General features: G+C 38.0%; 4 protein-coding genes and 1 long non-coding RNA gene across 5 annotated transcripts in view; all 5 read left to right on the forward strand.

The window, feature by feature from the left end:
* LOC18777576 (pentatricopeptide repeat-containing protein At4g22760) lies at nucleotides 5,763-7,880 on the forward strand. The gene has a single exon (XM_007210004.2). It carries the CDS (start codon nucleotides 5,862-5,864, stop codon nucleotides 7,596-7,598), a length of 1,737 nt encoding a protein of 578 aa, XP_007210066.1. The 5' UTR covers nucleotides 5,763-5,861; the 3' UTR covers nucleotides 7,599-7,880.
* LOC18776889 (uncharacterized protein At4g22758) lies at nucleotides 9,053-11,050 on the forward strand. Its single transcript, XM_007209411.2, has 3 exons — nucleotides 9,053-9,686; nucleotides 9,981-10,188; nucleotides 10,521-11,050. Exons 1-3 carry the CDS (start codon nucleotides 9,342-9,344, stop codon nucleotides 10,769-10,771), a joined length of 804 nt encoding a protein of 267 aa, XP_007209473.1. The 5' UTR covers nucleotides 9,053-9,341; the 3' UTR covers nucleotides 10,772-11,050.
* Nucleotides 13,625-15,211, forward strand: LOC18776327 (uncharacterized protein At4g22758). Its single transcript, XM_020564087.1, has 2 exons — nucleotides 13,625-14,656; nucleotides 14,750-15,211. The coding sequence occupies exons 1-2, from the start codon at nucleotides 14,167-14,169 to the stop codon at nucleotides 14,914-14,916; spliced, it is 657 nt and encodes a 218-aa protein (XP_020419676.1). The 5' UTR covers nucleotides 13,625-14,166; the 3' UTR covers nucleotides 14,917-15,211.
* LOC18776313 (protein cornichon homolog 4) lies at nucleotides 15,862-18,872 on the forward strand. Its single transcript, XM_007211156.2, has 4 exons — nucleotides 15,862-16,208; nucleotides 17,467-17,648; nucleotides 18,268-18,390; nucleotides 18,489-18,872. Exons 1-4 carry the CDS (start codon nucleotides 16,137-16,139, stop codon nucleotides 18,520-18,522), a joined length of 411 nt encoding a protein of 136 aa, XP_007211218.1. The 5' UTR covers nucleotides 15,862-16,136; the 3' UTR covers nucleotides 18,523-18,872.
* Nucleotides 21,313-22,644, forward strand: part of LOC109949300 — a 1,403-nt gene continuing 71 nt past the window's right edge. Inside the window, exons 1-2 of the long non-coding RNA XR_002271873.1 lie at nucleotides 21,313-22,124; nucleotides 22,272-22,333. This is a non-coding gene — a long non-coding RNA (uncharacterized LOC109949300). The remainder of the gene's footprint in view (nucleotides 22,125-22,271; nucleotides 22,334-22,644) is intronic.

Consider the following 22,644-nt stretch of genomic DNA (forward strand, 5'->3'; position numbering starts at 1 on the left):
ACTGATCTAGTGAATTGTGGAATGCTTTACTGGAAATCGCCTTTGTCAAAATATCCGCCAATTGATCCTCGGATTTCACAAAAGGAAACTGAAACACTTTAGCCTCAAGCTTTTGTTTGATGAAGTGTCGATCCACCTCAACATGTTTAGTACGATCATGCTGAACTGGATTTTGTGCAATGGCTATAGCAGCCTTGTTGTCACAAAAGAGATTCATTGTGGATGTAGGTTTATACCCAAGTTCAGTAAGCAACTTTCTTAACCAAAGAAGTTCACAAATCCCTTTAGTCATGCCTCTAAACTCGGCTTCTGCACTGGATAAAGCTACTACATTCTGTTTATTGCTTCTCCATTCACCAAATTACCTCCCACGAATGTGAAGTAACCCGATGTGGATTTTCTATCTGTTACATTACCTGCCCAATCTGCATATGAATAACCATCAATATTTAGATGACCATGCTTTGAGAACATAAGTCCTTTTCCAGGTGCAGACTTCAAATATCTAAGTATCCGAAGAACTGCATTCATATGGTCTTCACTTGGAGAGTGCATAAATTGACTGACAACGCTCACCGCATAAGCAATGTCTGGTCGAGTATGTGACAAATAGATCAATCTTCCCACTAACCTTTGGTATCTTTCTTTGTTAGTTGGAACTTGATCCGGATATTCTCCAAGATGATGATTCTGAACAATAGGAGTGTCCGCATGTTTACAATCTAGCATTTCTGTGTCTGTCAACAAGTCTAAGACATATTTCCTTTGAGAGAGAAATATGCCTTGCTGCGATCGAGCCACCTCAATTCCCAAGAAATACTTGAGTCCACCTAGATCCTTCATCTCAAACTCCGTAGCCAGATAGTCTTGTAGATGTGATATTTCCTGTTTATCATTCCCAGTAATAATCATATCATCAACATAGATTATTAATGCTGTTACCTTCCCTTTTCGATGTTTCAAGAACAGAGTATGATCTGAGTTGCACTGTTTGAAACCATTGTTCTTCATTACCATGGTGAACCGTCCAAACCATGCACGTGGTGACTGTTTCAATCCATTACAATGCTTTTCGTAACCTGCAAACTGTTCCAGTCTGAGGTTGTATTATATCCAGGAGGAATGTCCATGTACACCTCCTCCGTGAGTTCGCCATGTAGAAAAGCATTCTTTACACCAAACTTGTGTAGTGGCCAATCCAAATTAGCTGCAAGGGACAATAAGACTCTGACGGTGTTTAACTTTGCAACTGGAGCAAAGGTTTCTTCATAGTCTATACCATAGGTCTGTGTGTACCCTTTTGCTACAAGTCTTGCCTTGTATCGCTCGATAGATCCATCTGCATTGTGTTTTATAGTAAACACCCATCTACATCCGATAGGTTTTTTTTCCTCGGGGTATAGTCTCCAATGTCCAAGTCTGATTTTTCTCAAGGGCTTTCATCTCCTCTTTTATAGCTTGGACCACTTAGGATCTTTCAATGCTTCAGAGACCTTGGTTGGAATATGGATAACAGACAACTGATGCACAAAAGCCTTGAGTGGTTCAGACAGCTTCTCAGTGGATACATGATTTGCAATTGGATACTTGGATATCTTGCCAATATCAGGTGAATAACGGTTTGGTGGCTTCCCACGATTTTGCCTGAAAGGTAATTGATATCCAATAGTTTTATCATCTAAATGCACAAGTCTAGTAGGAGTAGTTACCTCAAGGATATTCTCAGGAGATTGGTCTGTTGGTACTATTGAGTTAGAGGGGGGGTCTTCATCTTGTTGTTCTGTATTGTCTGTAGGTGTGAGACTCGGATCAGAAATATCTTCGCATGGATCAGGTGGGTCAGGCAATTGATCGCTATGAATGGGCGATTGGTCACTTTTCGATAGAGAGTAATCTCGTGCTCCAGACTCGGAATGATCAATCATTTCTGTACAAAGGAGAATTTCTTTATTTTCCAAGTCGCTCCAATTCTGCTCTTCACTTCGTATCTCCCCCTGAAGTGTAGAATTGGATGATGGGTCATGGAAGAACAGCTCAGATTCCAGAAAGGTCACATCCAAAGTGACATAGGTTCGTTTCTGTAGGAGGGTGATAACAGCGGTAGCGTTTCTGATTAGTGGCATAACCCACAAAAACACAACGAAGCGCACATGGATCAAGTTTGCTACGTTGATTTTTGTGGAGATGAACGAAAGCCACACATCCAAAGATTCGGAGTGTGAGTACCAAAACAGAAAGCAGAGGTCTGTGTTGTGCAAGCACCTGTAAGGGAGTTTTAAAGGTCAGTACACTAGAAGACATGCAGTTGATCAGATGAACTGCGGTGACAATAGCATCATCCCAGTGATGGTGAGGAACATGAGTGCCAATCAGAAGTGCTCAGGCGGTTTCAAGAAGATGTCGATTCTTTCGTTCAGCAACACCATTTTGTTGTGGTGTCTAAGGACAAGTCGTCTCATGGATAATTCCATGTTGTTGGAAGTAAGCCTGAAAGTCATGATTGACAAATTCTCCACCATTGTCTGAGCGAAGAATCTGGATTTGAGCATTAAACTGAGTTTTCATCTGTTTGTGGAAGGACTGAAAACAGGAAAACACTTTGTTTTTATTCTTCAGCAAATAAAGCCATGTCATCCGTGTATAATCATCGATGAATGTGACAAACCATCGAACACCAGAAGGAGCAGTGATAGGAGAAGGTCCCTAGATATCAGAGTGAATTAATGTAAATGGAGTAGTACACTTGTTAGTACTCAACGGGTAGGGCACACGGTGACTCTTGGCCGAAATACAAGTATCACATGTGAAGTCAGAGTCCTTGAAACCTGAGAATAAATCTGGTATAAGATGCTTCATATAACTAAAAGACGGATGTCCCAATCGACGGTGCCACAACCAGATTTGCTTTTGTTTGCTATCAAAGGGATGTGTCACGCTGTTAGCTATGCCGGGACTGAAGTCATCGACATAATATAGCCCCCCTCTTTTAGTACCACGACCAAGAATCTCCTTAGTGTGAATATCTTGAAGCAAACAAAAACGCGGGTAAATGAGTACACAACAATTCAATTGTTCAGTAAGCTGACTAACTGACAACAATTTAGTGGATAAAGATGGAACAAGTAAAGTATTAGACAGTGTGAGAGAGGATGAGAGTGCAACAGTGCCAGCCCCTATCACAGGATAAGTAACACCATTGGCATTTGCAATACAGGTTCGTCGAGGTTATGTAGTATTCAGAAAATCATCAGGATCAAACGTCATATGATCAGTTGCACCGGAATCAATTATCCAACTCCTGGAATCAATCTTATCGGAAGTATGGAATCCATAACCAGTACCATTACTGGTCAAATTGCATTGTCCTTGATTTGTAAGAGTAGCCCACCAATTGGGGTAGCCATGCGATTTAAAACAAGTCTGACAAGTGTGTCTCAGATCACCACAATATGTGCAATCTGGTCCATGTGTCGGGGTCGTTAGTCTAGAAGTCATAATCTGTGCAGCGGAAGATGCATAGGATACAGGTTGAGTAGGAATTGGGATTGGAATCTGAGCCTGAGTCGGGGCCGGAGTCGGAGTCGAAATCGAAATCGGGATCAGGGTCTGAACCAGAGACAAATTCGGGGTTGGGGTCATCATCGGAGTTGGGGTCGGGGTCGTCTTCGGAGTCGGGGTCGGGGTCGTCGTCGTCATAGTCGGGGTCGGGGTCGGGGTCGGGGTCGTCAAAAGAGGATCTTGATTCTGGATCGGGTTCGGGGTCAAAGTCTGCATCTGTAGGAGCGGAGCCATCTGGGCACTCAACTGAACGATGGTTGGTGGAGAATGAGAGAAGGAGTCGGTGGTGCTACCTCCATGAGGGTTGAAAAAATCATCAACCCCCATAGCAGCGGCGGGGGTTTGAAACTAGAGTCAGCAATTCCAAGATCGCCGCTCTGATACCATGCTAAAATATGAAAACTATGAGAGAATATTTGTTTGTGGGAATTTTCTGTGTATTCTTCTCCTTGTAGGAGGTCATATTTATAATACAACGAAACGTGAATGGGCAAGTAAATAATAAATTCCTAAATCTATTTGCAGTAGGAAATCAGGAATTAAAGTAAATCAATTACAATTATAATAGGAATTCTTGGTGTGTAAGGAAAGTAAGTCAATATCCACAAGTCACGCCAACATTATTGCCCAACTACTCCGAAAAAAGTATTGTCCTAGGAGAAGTTTTTTGGAAGTCTATACAGGTCATGGTTCCTCATATTTATGGCGTAATGTGATATAAGGGCAATATTTGTTGAAGAAGAGCCTGCGCTGGAGAATTGAGAAGGGTGAGTCAGTGGGTGTTTATGTTGATAGGTGGCTACCGACACCAACTACGTTCATGGTCTCGTTCCCTCCAACTATTCTTATTAATAAGTATGCGATCTTTTGACACCATCAGGTGAATGGAATATTGAGTTGATTGATCAATGTTTTTTGGCCCATGATGTTGCAACTATTTTATCTGCAGTGTGCGGTATACAGTGAGAAGTGGATATTGGTTGCTTGCTTTGAAAAACAAGGACAGAAAGGGAGGTTAAGGCAATGGGGAGTCTAGTTACCCAACTGTACAAAGTGTGGAAACATCTTTGGAAGTTGAAATTACCGCCTAAGGTACGATTTTTCCTTTGGCGTGCACTAAAAAATGTTATTCCATGCCGAGCTACTCTTGCACGTCGACATGTGATATCCTCAGGTGTATGTACTGTTGTTTAAGAGCTGATGACGATTTGGTGCACGATGAGTTTGGAAGTGTTGCTATTTTTGTCAACTAGTTGAGACACAACGGGTATGTTCTTTCATGGATCTCTTTTACCATGTTCGTACTACGTTCCAAGATGAGGATTTATGTTTATTCGCGGTGATAACTTAGATAATTTGGGCTGAGAGAAAGAAGAGTCTCCATGGAGACGTAATAAGAGACCCTTTTGTAGTTTATGACACATCACTAGCTTTTTATAAGGATTTTTGTTGATTTATGTCCATTTCCTAAGTTACCTCGCCATGTTGCTAACTACTTGTTGTTGGAAACCTCCTCAGGGTAACTTAGGGTAGGAGTAGTAGTCCAGAATGCCAATGGGAAATTAATGGGTGTCATGGCTAAACTGGTAATTGGTTGTCTTTCCCTTAAGGCTTTTGAAGCCTTGGCTATGATTGCAGGTCGTCAAATGACGATAGATGCATGATTCACAAAGTTGATTATTGAAAGTGATTGCTTGGAGGTGATTAACGTTGTAAACCGAATTGAATTTGACATGAGTATGAAGGAGAGTCAATAGAGAAGCTGAAAGAGTTACTCTGTAGTTTCGTATTCGTATCCTTGCAACACCAACCTTGTATATGTAATTTTGTGGCTCATCAATTAGCCAAATTTACTTTATCTTGTAATGGATGAAAGAGGGGCTTAGCTGGCTGCACCCTTACCTTCAAGATGATTTGCGTTCTTTACATTCTATTTACGAATAAAGTCATTAGCCTTTTGGCCTTTAATCCAAAAAAAAGAATCTTCAAATGCCTTGAAGAATATCGGAAATCTTCGTAAAAAACAAAAAGAGAGAAAATCTCAGTGTAATCATTTGGACCACTTCATCCAACTTCATAACAAAACATGGCCAAGGAAATCCAAGTTGAACTTGGCTTACTGGGCCTTTAGGCCCAAGCCCATCATCAACTCAACTTTGGCACTCCTATGTCTCGTGTAAGAAGGTGATCAAAGCTCAACTATCTGAAAGTGCAAAATTTGCCACCTGAACTTGGAGAAGGTTTTGAAAACTTGATCTCAGTTCTTCCCACTTCCTTTTCCAAAGCATGAAGAGAAGAAGAACATGAATCCAAATGGTCCAAATCTTGTATTTTTACTGAATAAAAGTATAACCTTGAACCAACTAAAACAAATCCATGCACCCATTATAACCAATGGCCTTAACGAGCTTCAGAGCCTCTTGCTCCGCCAAGTCCTCCACTCAAATTTCACTTACTCTAGAACTATAGCTCAGTATGTGCACCAAATCCTTCACAATTTGCAAAACCCAGATGACTTTTCATGGGGTTGTGCCATTCGTTTCTTCTCTCTGCATTTCCAGTACAAAACGGCTTTGTCTCTTTACGTTCAAATCAAAAGGCTAGGACTGTGCCCAACTAGTTTTGCTGTGTCCTCAGCTCTAAGGGCATGTGCTAGGATTGTACATAAGGTGGGTGGGATTTCAATCCATGCCCAGGTTCATAAGTATGGGTTTTGCGGCTGTGTTTATGTACAAACTGCCCTTGTGGACTTGTATTCTAAACTGGGTGACATGGAAACTGCACGGAAGGTGTTTGATGGAATGACAGAGAAGAATGTGGTTTCTTGGAATTCTATCTTATCTGGGTATTTGAAAGCTGGGAATATGGAAGAGGCTCAGGTGGTGTTTGATGAGATTCCGAATAAGGATGTTGTGTCTTGGAATTCAATGGTTTCGGGGTATGCAAGAATAGGAAATATGGACAAGGCGTTTTTCTTGTTTCAACAAATGCCAGAGAGGAGTTCAGCTTCTTGGAATGCAATGATTAGTGGTTTTGCGGATTGTGGAAGAATGGAATCGGCACGAAGCATTTTTGATTCCATGCCATTAAGAAATAAAGTTTCTTGGATTGCCATGATTAGCGGGTACTCAAAATGCGGCAATGTTGAGTCTGCTCGTCAAGTCTTTGATCAGATGAGTGAGAAAGATGTGCTTTCGTTTAATGCCATGATAGCTTGCTATGCGCAAAATAGTCAACCAAAGGATGCCCTTGAGCTGTTCAACCAGATACTTAAACGGGAGGTGAATATTCAACCGAATGAGATGACTTTGGCGAGTGTTATATCTGCTAGTTCACAACTGGGAGATTTGAAATTTGGGTTATGGATTGAGACATATATGAGTAAGGATGGAATTGAATTAGATGATCATTTGGCTACTGCTTTACTGGACTTGTACACAAAATGTGGAGACATTGAAAGGGCATATAAGTTGTTTCATGGCTTGAAAAAGAGAGATGTAGTTGCTTATTCGGCGATGATCTTGGGTTGCGGCATAAATGGTAAGGCAGTTGATGCAACCAAGATGTTTGAGGAGATGGTAAGCGCCCAAATTTGCCCAAATTCAGTCACATACACTGGGCTACTAACTGCCTATAACCATGCTGGTTTGGTTGAAGAAGGCTACCGATGCTTTAATTCAATGAATGACCATGGAGTTGTGCCTTCAGGCGATCATTATGGGATCATGGTCGACCTTTTAGGCAGGGCAGGACAGTTCGACAAAGCACTTGAGCTAATAAGGAGCATGCCGATGCAACCTCAAGCTGGGGTGTGGGGAGCTTTGCTTCTTGCTTGCTCATTACACAACAATGTTGAGCTTGGAGAGATTGCCGCTCGGAATTGCTTTAAATTGGAGCCTGATAAAAGCGGTTATTATGCTCTTCTTGCTAACATTTATGCTTCTACTGAGAGATGGGACGATGCGAGGAGATTGAGAAAGGTTATGGAGAAGAAAGGATTCACCAAGATTCCTGGGTGTAGCTGGATGCAATCAATTTGAATTGTTTTACAATTACAAGCTCAGAAGCACAACATGTACAATAGTTGGAGCAGGATTTAAGTTAGTATTCATGTGGAAAACCAGAGGAATTCTGTGGACTGTCCTCAGCTGGCAAAGACTTTTCTTGTAGGTCTCCTCTTTTCATTCTTCAATTCTTTACCTAGCAAGGTACATAAGTAAGATTTTCTTGATCTTCAGCTAACTCCTTGGTTGAGTTTATGTAACAGTAATAATTGTTATTTTAAATCATTAAAGAAACTGTTTAAAAACAGGAATATTTTAGACCATCTCCATTTATCGTAGTTGTGTTGCAGCATTTGCTTTGTGCTCCATGGACTGGAGGCTGACGACTCATTTGGTATTCCCAGATTTGGGCCGTTTTGTTTGGGTCTTAAAGAAAAGGCTTCCAAACTCTGTATATTTAAATATTTTAAACATGTTTCTTTATAATAATAAAAAAAAATGTAATCCTATGCATTATTTTATGATTTCGACAAGTTGGCCAAACTAAGGAGAAAGCAATCATCTGTGAATCATTGCTAACTTTAGATATCTTTAATGGCACAATCGAAATTAAAATAAGAGTTAAATTCTAATTACGAATTACTCATGTGTGTGTAAGACTAATTAGATGACCTATTATTACCTAATGGATAAAATGTCCCACTCAAATACGTTACAACGACTTATTTTCAGGTGTTTTTGTCAAAGCCTAAAAATATGACTCTGTGATTTGATTTTGTGCATCATGTCTTTAAATCTTCAAGAAGTCACCGTCTTTTAGCCTAATTGGCTCGATACAATCCGGAAGGTAGTGTTCCCTTCTAATTGGATGGACGGTTTGTCAATTTCTATGACAATATTTATTATTTTATTTGCATCTTGTGCATGGCTCGTCTTTCTTTATTTATTTATTTATTTATGGAACATCTACATGTAATATAATAAGCTGTCCAAATGCAACGTCTTCCTGAAATAATTGAAACATTCACACTTCATGTACGCGTGAAAGCAATTTAGGTAGGTATATTAGAGCAGTGAAATTCCATTTGCACCCCACCAATTACTTATTCTGGTGCGAGAGGGTGGATGCATTATTTTGGTAAATTGTTCTAATTTAGACCTATAAATGGGTCGGATATGAATTAGATCATTCAAATTTGTTTAGTTAATTTAACGAATTGACAAATTATCAAATTATGTCACAAGATTTATCTTCTGTTAATGACATCAAATTGATATGAAAATCCGATGCATTAACAACTCCATCCTCACATACAAGTGGGGCAACTAGAGAACTTGATATATCTAAACTTCTCACATGTCATGGCCAAAGAGAAAAGGACCTTGGCACACCTATACACCGTTCCTCATGCTTCAACACCTCCGTCCCCAACCTTAAAAACACCCTCAATTGGCACAAAGCAGAAGAAGCAAGACCTCAAGGGCATTTTTGACATTACAAACCTACCAATCAAAAGTAGCGATGTTGACTGAGAATAAAAAAAAGCAGTTATTACACTGTGCAGCACAAAGAACCATTCCCTTCCCTCTCAAGCAAAACCCACCAACTTCCTTTACCTCCCTCAATTTCCATTTTCCATCTGAGTTTCTTCTCCTCTCAAATCTCAAAGCTTCCAAAACCCCATAAACAAACAACCCATATTCAAACGTATGGTTTCTTCCAAAATCTCAAACAACCCACTATTTATACTTTAATTTTACAACTAGATATTTATTCATATGTCAGAGAGGGGTCACCGGCGACGATCTCAGGCGACCAGAGGCCGGAAAGTAAGGCCGCCGAACCCGTCTCCGTCGCCGCACAGACGGAGCTCTCAAACTCGGGGATCGCCCAAGCAGCACCACCATCACCACCACTCTAAGCCTATCAAGATTCTCAAGCGATGCTCTTCCGAGCCCATATTGTTCTGCTCGTCGTCTGGTAGCGATTTTGGGGAGGAGGGTTTTCGTGTTCGAGACCTGAGGTCCGAGCCGGAGGGTGTTCTGTTCCGGCCTCAGACTTGTACGGACATCTTTGCTTCGTCTCCTTCGTTGATGATGCCCTTCTCCCCCAAGAAGCACGAGGTACGACGGTCAAAATGGCACAATGTTCTGTTTTTGCCTTTTCATTTTCATTTATTTTATTTTTATGTTTTTCGGAAGGGGATTTTTGGGTTTTGAATTGGGTTGAATTGTAGGTACCTTTTTAAAAATAAAAAAAAATTCATTTACTGTTTAGAATATTTTGATAGTTCAAAATCATCTACATGATCTGCTTGTACTTCTCTCTGTTCATTTGAAGTTGAAACTAAAATGGATTAATCTTAATAAATTAATATGAACTTAGGGAGCTGAGATGTGGTAGATTTGGCCATACAGGGATACATGAAAGATGCAAAGGTGGTTTTGAATGTGTCCGTTGAAGGAAGCCCGGGGCCGGTTCGAGCCATGGTTAAGCTGGGATCCACAGTGGACGAGACAATCAAGCTTGTTGTTGACAAATATAGCAAAGAAGGTCGAACTCCCAAGCTTGATAAGGATGAGGCTTTGTCGTTTGAGTTGCATCAGTCCTATTTCAGCCTTCAAAGTAAGTGAAAAAAAATTCTAATATTTTGCTCAAATTTTAGTGTTTAACAACATAATTGCATTAGAAATTGAAGTTTCTCTTTGGTGAGCTTCTTGTTTTATGGAAATAACATGTCCATTAAAATAAAAATTATGGATTTGGATCTTGGATTGCTTTAGAGTATCAGGTGAAAGTGTTTATTTTTTATTTTTTTAATGTTGGACTGATTCATAATAAATCACCATTTACTTGACTGATGCAATGAGAAGAAGTTTATTTACTGACCAGTGTTTGATTTTGTTCTTTCTGAACTAGGATTACAATTTTTGTTGATCACTAGTTTGATTGAATAGGTTTGGATAAATCAGAAGTAATTGGGGATTGTGGCAGCAGAAGCTTCTATCTTCGAAAAAACAGCAGCAATCACAGTAGCAACAATGGAGGATCAACTTCTTTCACCTCCAAAGCCGTTCCTGCGAGAGCAAACTCTCCTCCACCGGCGGCACGCCCTGTCTTCTTACTCCCGAATTTTTTCGCTCGTAAACTTGGGAAAATCATCAGGAGGACGCATAAGCTTTGGAGAATCATAATCTGCATGAAATGAGCTGTACAAAGAATCAAAAAAGAAACCATTGCTCTAGAATAACACAAAATATTATTCATGTTGCTCGAGAAAGAGCCTTCTAGATGTGGATGTCAACCGGACCACATCTATGCGATGCATTGTCGTCATTCTTTCTTCTTACCTTTTGAATTTGATTTATGTAATGCTGTGAAGATTCTCTTATTACATGATTCAAATGTATATAAATGAAGAACAAGAAAATACCAATTGTTCATTTTCTTTTTCTTCATTAATTACAAGGTACAATCGCTTATTTATGTGCCCTGAATCTGTTAAATTTCATAGATACGGTACGGGTCAGCGACCCACTATTAACAATATCGATATTGTTCCTGACTTAACCACTTACAAAGCCCAGTAAATATGAGGTTTTATCACAAAAGGCTGCAGTGATATTTGTAGTGGAACCATTTATTATATATTTTATTTTATTTTGTCAAGTTTCTAATGTGAGACTTACATTCTTCAACAGAATCTAGGACTTGCAAATTTACTCAATTTTCACATTTGCTTCATGACTTTCTTTCTGTCAACTGTTTGTTTTATCTGAGTCTCAATTCCTCCCATAGTCTCTAGAGATTTAGAGATTTAGGCCCCGTTCGTTTATGTTTTCAAACCCCTATTTTCATTTCCTGGAAGAGAAAAAGCCTCAAAACATGTTCAGTGATGCACTTAACAAAATGCGGAAAATGATTTACAAAAATGTTTTCAATATTTGCTCTTCTAGTTGAAAAACACCAAAAAGACGTTTCCATGTTTCCGTTTTCCAATTTAGAAAACACAGGAAACAACATTCGCTTATTTTTCTACCGAAAAGAAAAACAGAGGAATTCTTCTCCCTCTCTCTTCCCACATTGTCACCCTTCCTTAGGGCAAGCAGATTTATTTTACAAGGATTCCAATTCGTATTTTTCAGTTCTAATTTATACATGCAGATTTAGAACTCTTTCTCTCTCTATTTCGTTGCTCTGCTTTTGCTTCTATGAAAATTCTGTCTTCAACCTCCATAGAGACCACAATCATTGCCCAAAAATACAGAAGATTTCATTAGAGAGGCACCAAAGATCTGGAAATTGACCCCATCAAAACCCGTGGCCCCATTAGGCGATGTGCAAGGAGAGGATACCATAGCTTTGATAATCAAGCTAAAAAGAAAAAAGAAAACGAAGAGATGTTTGCTGTAAAACATGAGAGAGAGAGAGAGAGAGAGAGAGAGAGAGAGAGAGAGAGAGAGTATGAGACGTTTTCACAGTTTTTGTTTTATGAAATTGTTTTCCAATTAAGTTATTAAATGCATTCTTGAATTCTGAAAATGCAAACTCGTTTTCTCATTTTCATTTTCTGAAAATATTCTCTAAAAATATTCTCCAAAAATGTTACCAAACGGGCCCTTAGACTTTCCTTTATTCTTTTAAGAAACCAAAGTATTATGTTATCGCAAACATGGTCTAGCCTAATGAAAATGACCTTAAATTGCATATCAGTAATCTTAAGTTCGAATCCAAATGACATCTTGATAGTGTGGAAGAAACTCTCCTCCTATAGTGTCGGTTGTGTACATAAAAATAAAAGGGTGATCAGAATATAACATATGTTTTTTTTTTCCTGCATGGGCTGCCGAAAGAAATGTAAATTTGCGTGGCGTTAGTTTGAACCAAGAGAAAAAACTTTTGAGTTGTAATGTGGATGTCTTTATCTTATTCTTAACTTTTGACCATAAAAAGGGAACTAGCACCGGCCAAGGAATGTTGAGTTTCCACTACACCCTAATACTTAATACTTCTGATTGAAAATGTTCTGCCTCTTGCATATTATTTTGGTTTTGGTTCTGCTTCTTGTCAATGTCAACTTTTAGTTATCATCTCTTTGGTAAATTCGTAAAAAAAATCTTTCATTCTATTGAGCGATTCATCAAATAAGTTTATTTGAGGAACATTCTTATAGGGCTAACTTTGTATTGTATTTCACTAATCTAAAAGTCTATTTTGTAGATATTCATTCAAAGATCATCTCTAAAAAAAATCATTTGAATCCGATATCATTTGACTACTCAATTAAATTATTGAAATTTAAATGATTTCTTGAAGCACCATGTTCATTGATTTTGTTGGACTTAATTAGATGCCTTAATGATTTTCATTTTGCATGATTTTTTGTAAGGATGATATCTGAATGAATATGTGAAAAATAGAAGGTTTGGATAGTTGAATTTTTTTATCTTCGGAGACCCTAATGGGTGTCCCTCAAATAAAATTATTATTTATGGAATTCCTCTATATATATATAGTTATTTTCTCATTCGGATGTCATTATAAATAGAGAAAAAAGCAGAAAAAAGTAGTAGAAAATATATGACATTTACACGATAATAATGTTTGAACGTCCGTATAGAAGGAGAGAGTGATAATTTCATCCCATGAATTAGTCAACTTTTACGGGTTGATTGTCAACTTTTGAGGTTTCTGCCATTCAAGGTAGGTAGGGACTCCAAAATGAAATTAAGCCAACAATAATATATTGAAAATTCTCTGAAAGGCAACCAATTATTTGTGTTGAGGGCAAGCCATGGCTGTGCCTTCACGACAAGTCAACACCAGTGTTGTGCTGGCAAGTCTCCCCCTTCAACTAGAACACTCTAAAAGGTATTTTCCCATTACAGGTGCTTTTCGTTTGCTTCCACATCACGTGTTCCTTTCGACATACAAAAGAATGCCAAAGTTGTCACGAAAACCATCTTCCACCACCACGTACGCATCCCCAATTATAGACAACAAGTCTTTGCCTAGTTAGGCTTCCTTAGAGACAAAGGATTACCATGGAAACTGACAATAAAATGAAATCTCATACCAATCTTTAAGTCTTCATTCCAAACCAAATTATGCTTACCAATTGGTTACACGAACATGTAACTTTGGAAAATACTAAAGAGACTACATTTACGCACAACTTTTTTAATAAAGGCGATACACAATGTAATACATAAATGTAATTTCTCCAACATTTCTCGTAACGTATGCGTCATCTTCTAGTTAACTAATCAGGGTGTTGTATAAACTCTCTACTAGAGAAGAAAGAAACCCACAAATGTGGTCCCACGTAGATGAGTTTAACCAGTTGAGGAAATAGAAAAAGTTCACTCATTTCCTTTATCAACCGTTTGGAACCAGTGGCATGCAACAGCCTAACCGTCGTAATAAAGTAAAACTCCAGGTACCTTTTGAAGATACGTTACTTCTGGGAAGCTTCTTGCTTTCTCCTTTTTTATCTGCAGCATATCGAAAACCTTGGACGGAAGTCTTTCTGCCTCTCTCTGCTGTACCTCTCTACATTTGTCCACAGACTCGACAGCACTCAGCTCAACTGTTCAACATATTATGACAAAACCCCAACTCTCATCACTCTCACTCTCATTTTCTCACACAAGCAATTCCACAAACACCTTCCCTACACTCTTCATTCTCGCGTTCTCGCAACCACAAACCATGATTCAACGATCACACCATTACCGGCGAAACCACCTCCACGCTGTTCCTCCGGCGACCTCCGGGAGGGCTCTAGCGCTTCATACGTTTCCTCCGGAGAGTGGCACCGGAGAGCTCGTTCGCCGGCGCGGCGGCCTCATCTCCGTCCCCGTGAAGCTTTGGTCGCCGCCGGAGACCCACCGCCGGATGACGAAGCTCCTTCTAAACGTGACGATCGAGAGGAGCTTAGGACCTGTGCAGGTGGTAATGTCGCAGGAGAACACCGTCAGCGATTTGATCAAGGCGGCCGTAGAGATTTACGTGAGGGAGAAGAGAAGGCCTTTGGTGAAGGAGACCGATCCGCACCGTTTCGAGCTTCACTACTCGCAGTTCAGCTTGGAGAGTAAGCAGGCACTTTGGTTGCTATGACGTGGCGTGCTATGAATGGTTGTTGTATTGAAGGCCTGGAATTAATTAATTTTTAATGTGTGTGCAGGTTTGAAGGGAGATGAGAAGTTGATAAAGTTGGGCTCTAGGAATTTCTTTTTGTGCAGCTCAAAGTCAAAGCCCTCTGCCAATCATTCTAATTACTGCGGGGAGGCAAAGAAGGAAACCAGGAATTCTCCATTTCCTTGGGCAAAGTTTATGGATTTCTTGCTGTAAATTCATGTTGCTTTTTCATTATGTATTTTCAGTTATACTTTTTTTTCTTTCTCAATATTAGAATATTAGAATAGGTCATGCGTTCGAATTCTCACTCCTCCATTAAATTAGAAAAAGTTTGGATTTTGAATGTTCGGTCTTACATGCATTAGACTGGGCTAGCCTTTGGTAGCCTTCATGGGCTTTTTTCTTTTGTTAGGTGGATCTCACTATGGTAATGTTTGATTCGATGTTGGGCCTATTTGACTAGCTCTTACTCGCACAAGTATTGGGCTTATGCATTTTTTTTATTTCCTTTTTTTGGTCCAATGCTACTATTTACTTATTTATTTTTTTTAAACGTGTGAAATAAAGGGTTGTTAGTTGGCACAGGGCCACGGCCGTTGAGGGCCCACCCGACCAATTAATAAAAATCATGATACGACTTGTTAGTTAGTGGGCTAGGCTTGAATTAGAGTGTTTAAAGTCCGGCCCAAATTATAGGCCCAACTTAGCCCGTTTGAGCCTATAAAAGTCTGGCTCGCAAGTTTGAAGTTTATCGAATTTCAGTCTTTAATAAAAAAAAGCTTTTTTCGTCTCAATCATATATACAAAATTAATTTTCCTATAACTTTCATATATACCGTCACCCTTGCCATAAGTAAGTATGTTAAACCATTAATATGCCAATAAATGTTCCACATAGACCCACTCATATGGTGCCACGTAATCTGATAATATTATAAATTAAATCAATAAGAAAATATTATTAATGAATCAAATGAATAAATAAATATCTCATATAGACCCACTCATATATTGCCACCTAAACCTGGCCGACGAGCCCCATATGGAGATTATCGTTCTTTGGTTTATTAAGAAAAGAAAAAAAAAAAGGTGAAGAAAAATACCAAAATGGCATTAATCATTCATCCTCGGGGCACCGCGTTGGCTTGAAAGACTTTGACTAACATTCTCGATTCTCCTCCGACCGTCCCAAAAAAAAAAACGAAAGGGAAACTGCTCCGATCCTTTCCGTGTATCCGCAGCAAAACGCTAAAGACATAGCCGCGCGAACTGCGCACCTGCACCTCTGTTAGCACATCTCATTCTAGGGGCTGCTATCTGTGCACGTAGAATCGAACACACACACACACACACACACACACACACACACACGCACACAGAGAAGAGAGAAAGAGAGATTAATTCAGTAGTGTGAGAGGAAGAGGAGGAAGAGCATGGAAGATCTCTACGTTTGGCTCATCTCCTTCTTATTCCTCATAGCCTTACTTGCCCTGGTTGTTTTCCAGGTCAATCCCTAAAACCCCTTTTCATTGTTATTTAACTTTTGTTAAAATTATTATTCAATTTGACATACATTCTAATGAGCTCCTTTTCAATTTCAATTTCAATTTTATGGCTTAAAAGAGAGCAATCAAACAAACAAAAAAAGCTCACTTCTTGCTCACCAAAATGGCACTTTTAGTTTAAAAGGGTCTATTTATGGTGTCGCAGTGTGTGTGTGTGTGTTTTGACAATAATTTCTATGTTGGTGATACAAGAATAAAAGAATTAGATATACTGCTGGCAAATGCTAATAGAACACATAGTGCAACTTGGAAGCTCATAGATTTAATGAAAATGCATTTTCCCTTTTGAGTAAGTTTTGTGTGTGTGTGCATTTTGTAATATTACATATGGGTTTCTCTACAAATTTAAAGTTCAACCGTGGATTCCTATGGCTTATAGCTTAGCTTAACTAGATATGATCCAAATGCATTTGTTCCTTCAATGGGCTTCTAATCTCTGTTATGGCTACTTACATTCGGTAGATTCTTAAAATCCTTTCTTTTTCTTTCTTGTTCGCTTATTTTGTCATTCTTTCATAATGGGAGTTCAGTAAGTCTATCCCTTAGTTTATTTTTCTTTCTTATGTTTTCTAGAATGGAGTTTTTCGAGTCACATGGATGTTTATTTAGTCCTTTTTCATGGCGATTGGAATTGTCTTCCAATCCCAATGTTAAGTTGAAGCCGAAACCAAAGTACCATCATGAAGGAGTTCTGCTGGAAGAATTTCCTGGAGCCTACAAACAAATGAAATATCAGAAAAATTTGCCTCATAGTTTCTATTTTCGATGAAGAGAAAATGGAGACATATTTGATTCAGTTATATATTCCTTATTTCCTCATGAAACCTGAAATTTAGTGGTTGTTACCCGTTACCTTGGTAGCACCAAGTTAGGATTTTCTGGTGTTACCTTTATTTTTCTTCAGTTTTGTATTTGTTAGACTTGGTTTGGCAACCCATACCCAATTATTGTAGCTTGTTGAGGTGCTGAAGCACCAATCATCTTGTATCTGTGATGGCAATGCTAATGGCAGTAAGAGCAACTGTTTTAATGTTGAAATGGCTGGTGTTAAGAGTATTTAGGACGCGGATGTCTCTTTAAAAATGTTAAGGCATAGATATAACTATTATGTATAATCCTATAGTATCTGATTGGCATAATATTATTTCTACTGTTATACTTTTAAGGGATATGAAATTTACCATTTCAATTGTTGCAGCTGATGTGTCTAGCGGATCTAGAGTTTGATTATATCAACCCTTATGACTCTTCAAACCGGATAAACAGAGTGATTCTGCCTGAGTATATTGCAGAAGGAGTTCTAGGTGCCTTCTTTCTTCTAACAGGGCATTGGTGCATGTCACTGTTTTGTGGTCCATACCTCTACTATAATGTGAAACTGTAAGTTTTCTTACATTCCATATAATGCTGATGCAATGCATTATGATTACTTTGAACCTTGAAGTAAAGAGAAGAAAAAGATGAAGCAAGGATTACCAAAATAAAGACATATGCAAAAATAAGAATAGACAAGAAATCAAACAAATAGTGAAAAGTGATTCTTTAGATGAAAGACAAGATAAACACTAAGAATCTAGAGTTAAGTTAGGGAAGAGAGAAGAAAAGAAAGGAGGGAGGAGGATTGGGGATGGGGAGGACAGCTCTATCATAATTTTAAAATTCTTTACAATTACCATCTATGCCGAAGAATTAATGTTTGAGCCCTCATGTAGTTTTGTTCCGACTTGTAGACACATAAACACAACATTTAGATAAGTATTAGAACGCTTCTTCAAGGCTACACTGTCACTGATTTTTGGATGTACATGGAAATGTAGGTTCCACACATGCTGGCTGATGATACTTAAACCCAAGTGCCACGGATAATTTTATGATATAGCTGTGATTTCTAGATGAATTTATGCTGTAATGCAGTGATCGTCTCTTGGTGTTGTGAGCTACTGAATGTGCTATCTGTTTAGTTTTATGTTCTGACTAAGCATCCTCTTTTTTTGATTAGGTATATGAGAAAGCAGCACCTGGTAGATGTTACTGAGATATTCAATATGCTTCACAAAGAAAAGAAGATCCGGCTTTTCAAACTCTTCTATCTTGTTTTCCTCCTGTTTCTCTCGATATTCTGGTACGTGGCTCAGAAAGTTGCACTTCTTCTTTCAACTGTTCTTTTTCTGTATGTTCAATACTGCTTAGTTGCATTATCTTTTCGCACATTTTTTGTAGGATGATTCTAACTGCATTGGAAGACCATGAATAATGAGGGACAACGGCTGTCTTAACGGATTGTCTGAATGGTTGCCACTAATTGCTGCTCCTTATCAAGATTGTTGCCACCAAATTATGACTGATGTAGTTTGTGGGAGATGGGTCAAGGGTTGTATGATTGTGTGGGATGGTAAATTCGTCGTTATATTTCTGTGACATTTTTTCAAACTTCTGTTATAGCTGTAGTTTGAGGGATATAGGGTTGTGTTTTCATAGATTGGCAGGTTCAAGCAAATCTAAACTCGTGGGATAATATTTCTTGATTCAGTATTCAGACATTTTGCTGTCTCAAATATAATTCGGTGTTAATGAACAACGGATACCTGCATGCATTGCAAGCTCCCTTGGTTTTTTTAGTCTAGCTTAACTTCTGTTTTCTTTATTAATCCACATAATCATGATATAAGCTTTCGATTGCACAGCAATTTAGTCACGAGTCACTCTTTAAATGTGTAAGATCAAATTCACTTTTAGAAATAAACCTCAATTTTTATAATTTAGCCATGGCACTGGTTGATGTGGCTACACTGACCAGGCATGGCTTGCATTCACCAAGGCCTCATTAGCAGCCATGGTTATGACATGATTGGAGATTGAGAAGGAGAGGATGATTGATAATTCTTCAAGTTCATACACGATTTTTTGAGTTTTAATGTATAAATTTTAAACCACCAAATTAAAATTTTGTCTGCTACAGTTGTGCTCCTTGATGACCGTGGTTAAATTCAGTTTTTATTTTAGTTTTGATAGATTTTTTCAGTTTTATCATTGTCAACTTGGGTCTGGAAAAAAAAAAACGAAGAAGAAGAAAGAAACAAATAATTTGAAGTCGTAACAGTGAAGCCCGGGCAATTGTCGTGGCTAAGATTTTGAAAAATTTAGAGTCATCGCACACCATGGGTTTCGAATCAACGGCAACAAGGTTAAGGCCATCGCACGCTACCAAGTGAGCTAGACTGGCTGCTGTTGATTAGGATTATTCTTTTTTATAGAGTCCCACATCGGGCAAGTATAATAGTAATTTACACTTTAAATATTGGGGTTTCATTGATTATAGCATCGAGGCCCTTAGGATAAAACTCCACACTTATAATAGCTAAAAAGAAATATATTAATTTAAGTGGCAAAGTTAGGGACAGTATCAGTGCTAGTGAGTGAACCTATGCGGTGTTTGGTATACCAACATTCAGCACCGAAACTTTTTGTAGATTTTTTATTTGTCCACGTCTTTTCGTATTAAATTACATATTTAATTTCTTTTTCAAATCTGGCCAAACAAAATGGAATTTTTAGTACAACGTTGAATTTAATCAAGAGACCCCAAAGACAAAAGGCAACAGTTATGATTGCTTATGGTACTTTTTCAAAGCCCACCATCTTCCACAATTTATGTTTAGGGAGATTCACTATAATACTTAATATAGGAGTCTAAATTATAAAAAAAAATTATATATGAAATGGACTTTAGAAACACACCCAAAGCCCATTTACAACATAACAAAAAGGTTTTTAACTTCTTTTAAATTACAAAACTGTCATTGATTTATTAAAACAAATCCAATCCAAAAACCTCATAAAGAAAGTCCAAAACACTCAATGGGGTATCAAAGTAATTTAATAATCAAAATTAAACTCAATAGGGCCAACTGTCATTTTTTAAGTTTTTTTTTAGTATGTTTATAGAAATTAAATGGTGTAGGATTTATTTATAGTTTTAGTGCTAAGTGTGAGAATGTGAAGGTAAAGGCACATTGGAAAGTTAAGAAACCTAGCAAGGCTTATAAGGAGTTGGGTTACTCCCTCTATTGCCAATTGGTTTTGGGGTGGAACCTCAACTTCCTTCATGGTATCAGAGCGGGTTAGCCCACGTGTGAAAGCCCAACGGCCACACGTGCTCAACGTCACCCAATATGTGTTGTCCACGTGTTAGGCTTGAAAATTCGCCACACGTGCGGGGGTGTGTGAGAATGTAAAGGTAAAGAGTCCCACATTGGAAAGTTAAGAAACCTAGCGGGGTTTATAAGGAGTTGGGTTACTCCTCCCGTTGCCAATTGGTTTTGGGGTGGAACCTCAACTTCCTTCACTAAGAATGGGTATATGACTAAATATCTCTTATATTTATTCAAGCCACTGAAAGCTATTGGATTGCATAACTACGGGGCCTTTTCACCATAGCCATCTTTCTCGAGTTTAGAAAACAATTTAATTTTTGACCCAAAAGAAAAAAAAACCACAGTTTAACTAAATTAAAGCAAACCAAGAAACACCTAGGTTTCTATCACCTAGTTGACGAAACCCTTAGGTCTCGTTTGGTTCACAGAATGAATTTGAGGGGAAATCATTTCCCATGTCATTTCCCAAGGGATGGGAAATGGAAGATTCCTTTCCCATGTTTGGTAATGTTGGGAAAGTAACCGGGAAATATCACTTTATTTCCTTTCCTTGTTTGTTTTGAGTAGGAATGGCAAACAAAGTTTGTATAAATTTTCAATTATACCCATATTAAATTAAATTAAAAAAAGAATGCATTTAATGATTTATTGTAATTCTAAATTATTAATGGGGACAAAATGGTCATGAAAAATGTTTATTTAATATTCACTCATTTTCCCAAACTTTCCCATGAGGAGGGAAAACAAAATCCAAGTTGGGAGGATAACTTCACTTTCCCCCCAACTTTCCCATGGGCCAGTCAACGATTTCTCATGCATGAACTTATCAAACATGGGAAAACAATTGATTTCTCATCCCCAAGTCTTCTTTCCCATGAACCAAACGGGGCCTAACCCCAATAAACGCTGCAATCTCTGGGTTCTTATCTCCAATCTAAGGTCAGATTTGGTTGATTTGTAAAGGTTTTATTTTTTTATTTTTTTGGGTATAAGCTGAGGAAACTTATGAATATTATTTGATTTATTTCGTTTAATATCACCCTGAATTTGATTTACTTAGCTAGATCGTTGTTCATAGCTGCTTCTCCTTTATTTTGTATCACAATTTACATAAAAATAAAAAACCGTAATTAAGATTTAAATTCAGTAATGAAGGCTTAGCTGCAATCCTTTGGAGTGGTGATTGCTACTTCTATATTGTTTCATTTCTCATATTAGTTGTTATACTTTTGTTCACTGGATGAGTTTGATGGTCGGGAAGTAGATGTGGGTTAAATTTATTTTTGTTTTTGTTTTTTTTGATAAAAAAAGTTTAGGGGCAGACTCACAACTTTGAGTCAGAAGAATTTATGCATCAGTTAATTTACATGTTTAATCAGTTGAGTTTTTGACTCTTAATTTTATTTTTCTTAGTTTTTTTGTGTCAATTTTTTGCTTAATTATATATGTAATTCTTAATCAGTGTGACAATGTTATATTTATTCTAATGGTCAACAGTAGAAGTATGAATGCAAATAAAATTATCTGGAAAAAAAAAACTCTTTTAAAAAGAAATAAAACAAATTATTTATTAATAAACAAAAGAAATTGAATAAAATAGAAGAGAGACTACGCTAAAAAATACACTTTGAGAGGGTGACCCCAACCGAAACCCCTGGGGATAGACAGACAAAAGCTCCACCGACCTCTGCAGCAGAGATATGTATGCAAATGTTAACATCTTCAAGTTCGAAATTTGATATTGTTCGTTGCTTCTCCATGATTCGCCTTTTGTTTCTACCATCTATTTGGGCAATTTAAATATTTTTATTTAACTTTTTTGCTTCTTTTGGGACTTCTGGGTTCGCAGAAAGAGCTTGGAATCGTTGTTCTTCTGGGCGTGTAATTGTGTTTGTTCCTTGTACTGAACGGGTTAATGGGTTTGATCTAATTTGGGTTTATTATGTTTCATATGCTGTTCATAACAATTTTTTATGTTTTCGCCATAATCTCTATGATATTATATTTGCGTAAAAGAATTAGTTTAGGCACTGAATCCATCAAACACTGACTAAATATGTATATGGTTTAACAGAGACAGCTATGTCATTTAATGGAACTATTTTCATTGCTTTGATTAATTCTTTCTTGTGACGCGTAGGACTAGAATTTATACCATTAAGCTTTGGCTTAAGCATATCGTCTCTCTCTTCCTTTGTATGCTAAGGTTTAGGATCATTATA

The sequence above is a fragment of the Prunus persica genome, chromosome G5 (assembly GCF_000346465.2).
Source record: "Prunus persica cultivar Lovell chromosome G5, Prunus_persica_NCBIv2, whole genome shotgun sequence".
Taxonomy (NCBI): domain Eukaryota; kingdom Viridiplantae; phylum Streptophyta; class Magnoliopsida; order Rosales; family Rosaceae; genus Prunus; species Prunus persica.

Excerpts from the sequence above, each read along its gene's own strand:
- LOC18777576 (XM_007210004.2), top strand. The coding sequence starts at position 5,862 with ATGAATCCAAATGGTCCAAATCTTGTATTTTTACTGAATAAAAGTATA.
- LOC18776889 (XM_007209411.2), top strand. The coding sequence starts at position 9,342 with ATGTCAGAGAGGGGTCACCGGCGACGATCTCAGGCGACCAGAGGCCGG. Across the intron at positions 9,687-9,980 it reads TCTCCCCCAAGAAGCACGAG|GGATACATGAAAGATGCAAA; the intron begins GTACGACGGTCA and ends TTGGCCATACAG. Across the intron at positions 10,189-10,520 it reads GTCCTATTTCAGCCTTCAAA|GTTTGGATAAATCAGAAGTA; the intron begins GTAAGTGAAAAA and ends TTGATTGAATAG.
- LOC18776327 (XM_020564087.1), top strand. The coding sequence starts at position 14,167 with ATGACAAAACCCCAACTCTCATCACTCTCACTCTCATTTTCTCACACA. Across the intron at positions 14,657-14,749 it reads CTCGCAGTTCAGCTTGGAGA|GTTTGAAGGGAGATGAGAAG; the intron begins GTAAGCAGGCAC and ends ATGTGTGTGCAG.
- LOC18776313 (XM_007211156.2), top strand. The coding sequence starts at position 16,137 with ATGGAAGATCTCTACGTTTGGCTCATCTCCTTCTTATTCCTCATAGCC. Across the intron at positions 17,649-18,267 it reads CTCTACTATAATGTGAAACT|GTATATGAGAAAGCAGCACC; the intron begins GTAAGTTTTCTT and ends TTTTTTGATTAG. Across the intron at positions 18,391-18,488 it reads CTGTTTCTCTCGATATTCTG|GATGATTCTAACTGCATTGG; the intron begins GTACGTGGCTCA and ends CATTTTTTGTAG.